This window comes from Callithrix jacchus, chromosome 6 (genome assembly GCF_049354715.1).
Source record: "Callithrix jacchus isolate 240 chromosome 6, calJac240_pri, whole genome shotgun sequence".
Taxonomy (NCBI): Eukaryota; Metazoa; Chordata; class Mammalia; order Primates; family Cebidae; genus Callithrix; species Callithrix jacchus.
This window is the reverse complement of record NC_133507.1, coordinates 150,667,005-150,679,373: the sequence shown is the minus strand read 5'-3', so window position 1 is coordinate 150,679,373 and position 12,369 is coordinate 150,667,005. Positions and strand designations below refer to the sequence as shown.

The 12,369-nt window shown below is 40.6% G+C and overlaps 1 protein-coding gene across 6 annotated transcripts in view; it reads left to right on the top strand.

Moving 5' to 3' along the window:
• The window catches only part of PID1 (phosphotyrosine interaction domain containing 1), a 246,446-nt gene that overhangs the window by 111,984 nt on the left and 122,093 nt on the right, over positions 1-12,369 (top strand). For all 6 annotated transcript variants that reach the window (XM_002749866.8, XM_078328759.1, XM_054258004.2 and 3 more), the window contains one exon: positions 3,426-3,572. In XM_002749866.8, coding sequence (XP_002749912.1) covers positions 3,426-3,572 — 147 coding nt within the window. The remainder of the gene's footprint in view (positions 1-3,425; positions 3,573-12,369) is intronic.

The window sequence follows — 12,369 nt, the reverse complement described above, 5'->3', positions numbered from 1 at the left end:
GATTCTTGTACATCAGCCTCCTGAGTATCTGGGATTACAGGTGTCCGCTATGCCTGGCTAATTTTTTGTATTTTTGGTAGAGATGGGGTTTTGCCATATTGACCAGGCTGGTCTTGAACTCCTGACCTCAAGTGATCTGCCCACCTGGGCCTTCCAAAGTGCTGGGATTACAGGCACGAGCCACTGTGCTCAGCCTGTAGTTTGTTTTTTAAAATTACATACCCTCATTACCTTCCACCCTACAGTCCAGTGTGCGATGAAAATTCAGTGTTTCTTATTCAAAAAGTAGAAGAAAAGTACCTTTGAAGGTACCAAAACATAAAGTTTTTTTTTTTTTTTTTTTTTTGAGATGGAGTTTCACTCTTGTTACCCAGGCTGGAGTACAATGGCACGATCTCGGCTCATGGCAACCTCCGCCTTCTGGGTTCAGGCAATTCTCCTGCCTCAGCCTCCCGAGTAGCTGGGACAACAGGTACGCGCCACCATGCCCAGCTAAATTTTTGTATTTTTAGTAGAGTTGGGGTTTCATCTTGTTGACCAGGATGATCTCGATCTCTTGACCTCGTGATCCACCTGCCTCGGCCTCCCAAAGTGCTGGGATTACAGGTGTGAGCCACCGCGCCCGGCCATAAACCTTTTTTAAAATGAATCTCTGTCTGGAGTGGTCCTTTGGTTTTGTTTTTAAAATTATTATTTGCTATTTAATGCTGTTCTAAGTAAAGAGAAATTAAACATTTAGATTCTGAGCATGAATTTATATCGTGCAGTGCCCACTTTAAATGCAAATGTAGGAATGGGATCATATAAATTATCCAATTTGCATTTTCTGGTTCATGCCGTATTTTGTTTTTATCAGAACGGTGAAAACGCTGCACAAAACTAACTTACCTGTTTTGATCTCACTTCTTGATACATGCACTTTCTCTCATCACTTTGCATTCGTCTTACTGATGACTAAGGAAGAACTGAAAGGAGAGGGAACCGTGTTTGCTCCACCTTTCCCTTTCTTTCTGTGTCACCATTTCGGCGTAGGTGATTGCCTTGTACAGGGAAGTAATACAAGTGGGAAAAGACGTGATAAGATTCTGTGATCATTCCTATTTCTTAGAACAAGCCTAATTCCTTTCTGAACTTGAAGCAAGTTCTGGTTATAGTGCATGGTCTCCTGGGGCGGTGCATGTTCCGGCTTATTTAAGTCATAGGCTTAAATACTTACCTTGTACTCACTTTGACTCTTGCTGAATTCCTACATGTCATGAGTTCATCAGAATTCTGTCTTCATGGGGCATCACTAATGCTCTGTGAAGGTGGGTGGTAAGGATGGGGGATGCACACACTGTATGTGTCTTGTCCACTCACGTCTGTGCTCCACTGTCCCATCAGACTTTCCTTATAAACACAAGTTCAAAATAAAATTACTAGGATTAAAAAAAAATGTATTTTAGGTTCTGGGGTACATGTACAGATCATGCATGATTGTTGCATAGGTACACATATGGCAAGGTGGTTTGCTGCCTCCATCCCCTGTGACCTATATCTGGCATTTCTCCCTATGTTATCCCTCCCCAACCTCCCCACCCCACACTGTCCCTCCCTTAGCCCCCCTCAACAGGCCCCAGTGTGTGATGCTCCCCTTCCTATGCTTATGTGTTCTCATTGTTCAACACCCGCCTATGAGTGAGAACATGCTGTATTTGGTTTTCTGTTCTTGTGTCAGTTTGCCGAGAATGATGGTTTTCAGATTCATCCATGTCCCCACAAAGAACATGAACTCATCCTTTTTTATGGCTGTGTAGTATTCCCTGGTGTATATGTGCCACATTTTCTTTGTCCAGTCTATCATTGATGGGCATCTGGGTTGGTTCCAGGTCTTTGCTATTGTAAATAGTCCCACAATGAACATATGTAAATGTGTCTTTGTGATTGAATGATTTATAATCCTTTGAGTAGATATTTTTTTGAGATGGAATCTCACTCTTATCACCCAGGCTGGAGTGCAGTGGTGTGGTCTCAGCTCACTGAAACCTCTGCCTCCTGGGTTCAAGTGATTCTCCTGCCTCCACCTCCCAAGTAGCTGGGATTACAGGTGCCTGCCATCACGCCTGGCTAATTTGTGTATTTTTAGTAGAGACGTGGTTTCACTTTGGCCGGGCTGGTCTCGAACTTCTGACCTCAGGTGATCTGCCTGCTTCGGCCTCCCACTTTCAAGATGGGGACACCAAACGAAAGGCATTCAACCAAGCATAGAGTCCTTCTGGGTGTGAGGCCCTCCTAAGCACAGGTTGCAGGCCCATGAAGCCAGGCCCATGTCTGTGTTGGTGTATGTATGTGTATGCTGGCTGCTTTAGATTTTGATTAGGAAGGGCTGTCCAATGAGGTGACGTTTGATCAGGGACCTCAAGGAGATGAAGAAGCAAGACTTGAAGATACCTAGGACAGGAGCAGCATGATCAGGGGTCCTAAGGCACATGTGTCTTTTGCTTATTCTCAGAATAGTTAGGAGGACACTGTGCCTGGATCTCTATATGTGAGGATGGAGATGGGGGGTGAAATCAGAGAGGCAGTAGGTCCCTGAATCATGTGTGGTCTCAAAGGCCAGAGTAAGAACTTGAAATTTTTCCATGAGGAGATGGGAAGACATGGGGGAGTTTGAGTAGAGGTGGCGTGGCACAGTTAGATTTTAGGAGGATTGCTCTGGTGACTGTGTGGCAAATCTCTGTACAGGGACAAAGTTGGAAGTGATGGGACCAGTTTGGATGTCATTTTCATAGACCAAGGGAAGATGGGTCTTAGACTAGGCGGTGTGGATAGCAGTGATTGAATCTGGTTGGATTCTGAACATCTTTCACGACAAGAGCCAAGAGAAGTTGCATATGAAATGGATATTTACCTTGGGTCCTGGCCCGAGACAGGACACAAAAAGGGTCCATCATAAAGTAGTGAATTTCCTAAGGTTCTACAGCCAGTGAAGGAAAGAGCTTGGGAAGGCAGAAAACAGAAGGCTTGTACTTTTTCATCTGTTCTCTTCCTTCAACAATGTCTAGACTTTCCCCAAAATAACCCCTATAACATCCTCTTCCAAACGTCTTGTGTAGCTGAATCTGCATGGATTCCACTGCCAGTTTCATCTGTATATCCTACCTTGGAAGAGCTTCTCAGAACATAATGTCCTGGGTGAGGTGACTTTACCATTAAGTCATGTTTCTGTGGACCTGCTCAGGGATTGACTGTCTCCACAGCTTCATTGGAGTCATGTCCTGATGGGACACGGTTCCCCCTCCTCTGTTTTACTAAGTATCTCTTCGCCTCCCGTAATAGAACAGACTTAATGAAACAAACAAGTTGCTACTGGGTTTAAGGTCCAATTGTATGACATGTAAGTCCAAGTGATTGAACTACATGTGGCTTATTTTTCTGCTTTTCAGCACTTTCAGACCATGCTGAAGTCTAAATTGAATGTCCTAACACTGAAAAAGGAACCTCTCCCAGCGGTCATCTTCCATGAGCCGGAGGCAATTGAGCTATGCACGACCACACCGCTGATGAAGACCAGGACTCACAGTGGCTGCAAGGTATGGGGCATGTGGCCAGCATGGGTTCTTTTGGTGAGATAGGCTCAAGGACGTGGGGGCTTGAGACCCGTGTTTCACAATGGCAATCATTCTTAAGAATGAAAATATAAAATGACCAACAAAATAAACACGCAGAGTGACGGTAGACTGAATTCATATCCTGTTTTATTTTTCTTAAAGATCTAACGCTATCACTTTTGGTCACAAATTGAAGACCCAGGCTTTAGTATGTCTGAATGAAACCATATTCTCGCTGTGATTTCTGTAGCTCTGTGGAACATTGGAATTCACAAGAAAAGTTTTTTTCTTAATGATCATTCTTCCCTTTATTCTTTCAATCTGAAGAAAACATCTCTTAAGGAATGCGAAAAAAAATTTCTAACAGTTCTATTTTCCAAATCCTTTAGGGGTAATTGTGCATTTTTGTTTTGCTTCAGCTCTCAAATTTTATACTAATATTCATGCCTCAGAATTCAGAATAAACATTTTTCATTTATGCAAACTTCAATGGCAACATGAAAACAAAACTAGAAATGAAATGTATGATTTTGGTAAGCTTTGGATTTTTCTCTCACATGCTATTCGTTTTTGCTTGAGTTGATGAATATAGTAATTAGAGATCACAAAGAAAATATGTTTTAGACATATTTTATCATTGGAAATTTGTTTTGAGTTGTGAAAATAAAATAGGGGGCAACGAAATGCATGGGTATATGAATTTCTTGCATAAATTTGTAGATCCACTCCTTTCCTTATTGCTTTTGAGATACACTGCTTTTCTTTATTGCTTAGTATTAGGGAATCAGTTCCCACATAGCTGTGGTCGGGTTGGCGTCAAGCAATCTTGGGTGATGGTGGAATGCATAAAACCTCACCCACATTCATTCATTCCACACATACTCATTGGGTGCTCACTGTGTGATTGGCACAGAGTCACAGTGTGGGAAAGACCCACCAACATCTTGGTGGGTTTAACTGCTAGCTGGGGGACATGAGAGGAGAAAAATCTAGGTAAACAATCATGATTAGAGAGAAGAACTTGCAGAAGAATCTTTCGGGTGAAAGAATAGGGCCCACTAATTCTCTGAAGTGGGTGGTCTTGGTATATTTGGGAAGAGAAGGGAATGTGCCAGTGTATTTTGAAGCTGAGAAAGTTGTGGTGAATGGTGGCATTGAGCAGGGAAGAGTCCTGTGGTCATGGCGAGAAGTTTCTGGTTACTATGGGGGAATCATCAATGGGATAAAGCAAGTGAGCTATGTGACTCATTTTAAAGTGATTTTAAGTGGTAATTCTGATAAGGTGACCTTCCAACTTTCCAAGAGCTGTTGTCAGTGACTCTGCCTCGACAGGAGGGAGTGAATCAGCAGAACTGGAGTTGGGTCCGTTGCTTTTAACACTTTTGGTGAATTGATGCGATAATTCTCATTTTTATAATGAGAATTATAAAAATACTCATTAAATTTGAAAGTGATATGAGATCAAATTTGTGATACATTCTTCAGAATATTTATTAATGCTATTTTGATTTTTGTTCCTAAGAGGGGAGATGGTGCCTCAAAGCAAGATGAAATCAGCAGGGACACGTATATGGAGAATAATTAAGTGTGATAAAGCCTATAAAAGCACATTTTAAATGGGAAGGGCAAAAACTACACAGTTTTAAAATAAAAATATCTAGCAATCTAACAGTCTAATCTAGATGTTAAATAAATGCATGTGTGTGTTTTTAAGAGAGAGAAAAATATTTGCTAGAAAAAAACCCATCGTTTTTTCTGAAAGGATTATAGGGTTCGTGTCTCACGGACTAATTTTTTCTGTGTACTGCCTTAGGTTGTGCTCATTTATTTTACTGTTAAAGGGACATTGAAAGAAAATAGTCGGAATTCAGAAGAGTGTGCCAAAGAGGGTAAGGGTTACCCTGGCCTTGGTATGCGTGGCTAGGTAGACAAAGGAAATCGGAGATGATTTCATCTGGAAACCAGGAAGAACTTCGGCATTCAAGGAGAAAAACACATTCCACTGGGCTATAAAAAATTTATGGACTCTCCATCCCTAGAAGTCTTGAAGAGGAGATTCCAGGCATAGATAATCATAACCCTGGAGTCAGGAATCTGGGCCAACACCTCTTGAGGGCCTTTCCAGCATTATTATTGTATCTGAAGTAAGAAAACATGCAACGTGTAATTCTCCAAATTATATACTATCAACAGCATGCACTTAAATTTTAACTGGAAATGTACTGGTGCTTTCTTCTTTAATTCTCAAGGACAGTGTCACTTTTGTGCTCTGAGTTTTGTCAAGAAAAAAAAAGGTATCTATTTGAACCTTGAAATTTTGGTTTAAAATCCTTGTAGATCTTCTCCATTTTTTTCTGATCATCTTCAAGAACAAAGTCCAGTGTTTCCTCTCTGATTCTTGCGAGTAACTTAGCTCACAAGATGCCAGCTGCAGAAGGAACGCTGTCTTGGGCTCACGCCTCCCGGGAATAATGAGCATAATGTAGCCAGGCCCAGCTGCAGGGCCAGCTCATGGGACCCTCCGCCTTCACACAGTAGTCGCTCTTTTTTCCTAATAGCTCTCATAACTTTGGGTTTGGGGAGGGAAAGAGGCAGGAGGAAGCAAAGGCAAGGGGGAGTTGAAAAAGGGTTATGGCGAGCACCGTTGAGACCCTAGCTCATCTCAGATTTCCCATTTTCTGCTGATCTGTATTCTCCGTGGGTCCTGACGGGATTGCCTTGCTGGGCTATTCATGTTTCGGGCAGCTGGGTCTTTGTGTGTTCTCCTCTATTGCTGCCACTTTTTTTTTTTTTTATCCTAGAGTAGAGTTATTTAACTGTACAACCCACTGCAGCCGGTTAGGACTCCTGTTGGAGCTGTTTGGAGTGTCAGTCGCTGTGTGTGATTTTGCTGCATCAATAATGGCTTGTCACACCTTTCTCCTCCTACCTAGTGAGATGGAATCCTAGGACGCTTCAGCTTGTTAGCAAACATTTATTTTATTAATAGTCATTGAAAACCTACTGTGTATGTGGTATTGTGGAAAAAGGAATCACAATAGGTGTTGTGGGGGGTGCAACGTATAGCCAAGTATAAGGAATAAGACAAGTGCCTAAAAAAATAAATCACAATACTTCTGAAACGTGTGTGAGTATCAGAAACCCCTGAAGCAAATTTCCTGGACCCTCTTCCCGGAGATTTTGACTCAGGCACTCAGCTTAGTGGTGGGGAGCAGGAGCCTGCAATTTAAATCTTACCATGTAATTTACATGAAGGTACCATGTTTGGAGGTTGATGTTCTGAGCTGCAGATTAATGTGACAAGAGCAATGTAAAAACAAACATGTACCCTGGGAGGTGGGGAGTGGGATAGAAAATGAGATTTGGTGGATTTGCTGTAGCAAACCAGAAAGCCAACTTGTAAGGAAGACCTGGGCTCTGGAATTACTGCATCAGATGTGAGCACCATGTGTGCTGTGTTATCCTCCAGCGGGAGCTGCCCTCTTTTGCATTGAGACTTCCAGGCCCAGTCACTGAAGTTCTTAAAGCCTTCACAAAATAGTGATAATCACGCTGACCATAGTAATCAAAAAACAGAAATAAAAGTGTTAATAATACAGAACTGACACTAAAGAATAGATGCTGATTAACATGTTAATCACTCATCTGTGCACTTTTCCTGGCATAGAACCATTTCATCCTCATGACAACCCAATGGCTTAAGTGCCAGGTGTAGCCCCATTTCACAGATGAACTAGTTGAGGCATAGAGGAGTTCACCTGCCTGTCCCAGGGTCCCTCGTTAGTAACTAGCAGCATTCTGTCTCCACAGCCTGTGCTCTGGCCCCACTGGATTCTGCTGCGGGTGAGTGGGTTCCATGTCTATCCACGGGTATCTCTCAAAACAGGCGGGCCACATGTGTCACGTGATTTTGAGCAAGTTGTTCCTTTTCTGCAGGCGTCTGATTTTGCACCTTTCATAGGTCAGTATCAGGAGCTCATGGACTTTGTAAAAAATGTAAAAAAGAAAGTGTAAGGGCAAGTTGATTCTGCAACTAAGTTGTCACGCACTGATTAGTGGATTCTGAGTTCCACGGCTATCGTCCCATCCTGCTCTCTTTTATCCAAAAGTCCAAGGCCCGACGATTTACTTGTGTAATCAGATTAGAATTTTAACATTTTTATAGAAAACAGAAAGCATGAGGAAAATACTAAAAATACCATTCAATTTTACCCCAGATATACCATGCCGATTCTCAAATTTAGTTTTCTTTAAAAAAAAAAAGACAGTTTACAGTAAACAGTTATATTCCTTGTAAAAATTATGTGTATAGATATTATAACCAATATGAAATTCCCAGTGAGTCCCTGTATGGCCATCTGGATGCTGTACAAAACCCATTCCACAGTGCTTATAGTTTTAAAGCAAAATAGCAGCAATGTTGTAGCAAACAAACTGACACATGATAGGGGATTTAGCACTTAACATATGTATTTTATTTAAAAGGTCTTATAAGTTTGTGACTGGCGCTAATTTCTGAGCATGAGGACTTTTCTGAGTTGCAAAAGGGAGGTAACGCAGAAGAGAAATGCCAAGGGGATGTGTGTAGGAACAGAAAAAGCAGGATCCTTAACAGTTGTTGACATGGGCCTCCTGTTTGGGCCCGAATCTGTCTGCTTTGATTGCAGGAGAACCTGGCTGTCTTTCCACCACATCCTTTTGGTATGGCTGGTGGGGTCAGTGTCTGAGGTCGGACCTAAGGGTTGGCTTCAGGGGGATGCTTCAGCCCCTGAGGCAACCTTGGATGTCGGTGGTGGACAAGGCAAATTTAGCATGAGTTCCTTCCCTCTCCCTCCCCCCTCCCCCTTCCTTCCCCCGCTACCCCTTCCCTCTCCCCCTCCCCCTCTGTTGCCCAGGCTGGTGTGCAGTGGCTCAATCTCAGCTCACTGAGACTACTCCACCTCCCAGGTTCAAGCAATTCTCCTGCCTCAGCCTCCTGAATAGCTAGGTTTACAGTACGACTACAAGGTGCATGGCACCATGCCCAGCTAATTATTTTATTTTTAGTAGAGACAGTGTTTCACTGTGTTGATCAGGCTGGTCTCGAACTCCTGACCTCGTGATCTGGCTGCCTCAGCCTCCCAAAGTGCTGGGATTACAGGCGTGAGCCACTGAGCCTGGCCTTTGTTGGTCTTTAAATATATGTTTAAATAGAGATTCCTTAAGCTAATGCTAGTGTACCTAGCATGAAAGGATATTATATATGAGGTTTTAATGAAAACTTCTTCACTTCAGGTCCAAACTTACAACTTTGAATTCTATGCTTTGGTCTTCCCACTGATGGCTGTGGTGGCTTCAGCAAAGCTCTTTGTCCTCCATGACCTCACTTTTGTTATTTCTTGACTAAAATCTTTTCATACTAGGAATTACTTCTCCAGCTGATACAGGTGTTTAGAGTAAAGATTTTAACTTTGCCTCATTTCTCTGGTCTGCCACATAGAAAGGACACTGCCTAATGCTTGTTGAGTTGGATGACAGACTTTTAGGATTGATGGGTGCAGTAGAGCTGTTATCCCATGGAGGGATTCCCTGCAGATCCCCGAAAGCTTCAAACTGCTTATTTCCATGTGCCCCCCACACTGCGAGGGCTGTAGCTATAAATGGTGGTACTTCTTTACGTTAGGAAGTCAGATTGGACATTAAAGTCTAACTTTTGGGCAAATGACAAAGATGATAATTTTCTGGCTGACAAAATTAGTCTACTTGATTTTAAGAACTCTTGGGAGATCAGCAGAGATTCATTAGTGAAAAAATGGGAAAACCATCTAAATGTTTTAATGTGTGAGAAAGATAATATACAATTTTGTTTAACAATACTGTGGAAACTATGCAGTCATTAAAAATTTTGTTATTCTGTTACCGAAGAGAAGGTATATATATTTCTGTTAGAAATATATATTGTTAGCAAAAATTACTCTCTCCTAGAGCTAGAGACTGGAGTCCACGATGACCATGATGGGACAGAAATCTAGGTGTCTGCAGGGTCATGTTAGAAAATGTGCATAATGTATTAAGTATATAAAAAAAGTTGATTATGACATTAGTATTCATATTCATAAAATAATGTAAAATAAAATAATTTTATGTAGACATTTGTAATTTAAAATATATTAGACATTTTAAATTAACTTTAAAAAGTAATAATTAAAGAAAAATTTTATTTGAATGTTAAAAGTTTGTCTGGAAAGTTTACAGGAAACTCCATTCTAATTGGAACATTTTGGAAAAATCTCCAAGTCAGTGACTTAGACATTTGTTTCTTCTCTGTGCCCAAATCAGAATTTCATAAGTTTCAGGGAAAGTGACGTTTTTCTATTTAACTTGTGACTTGTCTGGTATCAGACTTGTCTCGTGTTCTCAGCATATAATTGTAAACCTACTCAAACACATTTGAAAGCATGACATACTGGTTTGCTGAAGGCTCCTTCCTGGCAAAATTAGTGGCTTAAAACAACACAATTTACTCTCTCCTAGAGCTAGAGGCTGGAGTCCACGATGACCATGATGGGACAGAAATCTAGGTGTCTGCAGGGTCATGCTCCTGGAGCCTCGAGGGGGAGAATCCATTCTTTGCGTCCTGTAGTTTAGGAGGCTGCAGGCATTCCCTGGTTTGTGGGTACCTCACTGCAATTTCTGTATGGTCACATTCTCTTCTGTATGTATCAGACCTCCCTCTGCTTTCCTTTCTCATAAGGACACTTGTGATTGGACTTAGTGCCCGACGGATAATCTAGTAATCTGTCCATTTTAGGACCCTTCATTTTACCAGATCTGCAAAAAAGTTTTTCTTTGTAAAGTAGCATTTACAGGTTCCAGGAGTTAGGATGTAATGTCTTTGGGTGGTAATTATTCACCCTACTACAGGTGGTTCTCTTATAATTGGAGAATTGTAAAAATGCAAAAATTGTCTCACACACACACACACACACACACACACAATGTTCATCGCTCATCACCTTTTTTTTTTTAAATTTTACTTTAAGTTCTGGGATACATGTGTAGAATGTGCAGGTTTGTTTTTTGTTGTTTGTTTGTTTTTTTGAGACGGAGTTTCACTCTTGTTACCCAGGCTGGAGTGCAATGGTGTGATCTTGGCTTACCGCAGCCTCCGCCTCCTGGGTTCAAGCAATTCTCTTGCCTCAGCCTCCAGAGTAGCTGGGACTACAGGTGCTTGCCACCATGCCCAGCTAATTTTTTGTATTTTTGGTAGAGATGGGGTTTCATTATGTTGGCCAGGATGGTCTCAATCTCTTGACCTTGTGATCCAACTGCCTTGGCCTCCCAAAGTGCTGGGATCATAGGTGTGAGCCACTGTGCCCAGCCTGAATGTGCAGATTTGTTACATAGGTAGATGTGTGGCATATGTAACCACCATGGCACATATGTAAGAAACCTGCACATATACCTATGCATACCTATGTATTGTTCAACTCCTACTTGCGAGTGAGAACATATGGTGTTTGGTTTTCTGTTCACGGCACTATTAACAATAGCCAGGATTTGGAACCAACCCAAATGTCCATCAATGATAGACTGGATAAAGAAAATGTAGCACATATACACCATGGAATACTCTGCAGCAATAAAAAAGAGTGAGTCCATATCCTTTACAGGGACATGAATGAAGCTGGAAGCCATCATTCTCAGTTCATCAGTTTTTTGGGTTATGTTTATTTTTTCTTAAGCCTAAGAAAATTATTTGCTTAGAATTCAGAAAGCTACTAAAACAATAGAAAAATAAAGAAAATTGCTCCGTAAAGGTAGCATCTTACATGTTGAGCCAAATTCATTTTTTAATCAAAATTTCTGAAAAAAAAAGAGATACTTAAACATTTTATGTGGAATGTAGGTTTCTTTTTTTTAAACACAAAACCTGTGTTTTTTAACGTATTTTACACCGGTTTTGTACTACAAATGTTCACATTTGTAGTTTGCTATCTTCCAATATGGTAGGCACATTAAACAGTGTTTGTAAAAGATTCACAGCACTGTCACAGGGACAGCGAATAGATACTTTTCTTCTCATTTTGAGTAAAGCTTTGAGCATTATTTTGACAATGATGTGGGAAATTTGAGTATAATATGCATGTCTGAGGGAAGTACCTTTTGATGCAGTGATTTTCCCCTTATGATTTCTTGTTTGGAGAGTTCATCTTTCAAATAATTTGTTGGTTTAGTTCTGAAAATTTAGTCTAATTATTATCTAAATTTAGGGCTCATTTATTTAGAAAAAAACAGTTAATTATTCCACATATTTTTCTGGATTGGTTTTGTGGATAAATTTATTTCCATTGTGGTAGACTTCATTTGTTAGCCAAGCATAGAAACACCCCACAGAAAACCAATTAAGTTGATAGAAATTCATGAATAATGTGCTTTATGGTTTCCAGCAGAGATTATACAACTTCTTGGAGACTCTCAGAAGATTATAATAACTTCAAAACTAAAATCTGGTTTATACAAATATAATGCTTAAATATAAGAAGTTAAGTTTTAAAATGCTGTCTTGAATATATATATATTCATGTATATATATCTTAACTCAGCATTCATTATGTCATTTTTATTTTCAAAGTTGTATTCACCTTTAACATTAGAGAAATCTGTACTGAGAGAACCAAATGTGAGAACAAATCTACCTGCTACTCTAATAAGACTAGTGCAATTTATTGTTTATTAAATGAAAAAAACTGGTTTAGGTAAGAAAGCATTAAACAATATAGACTGTGAATATAATCTC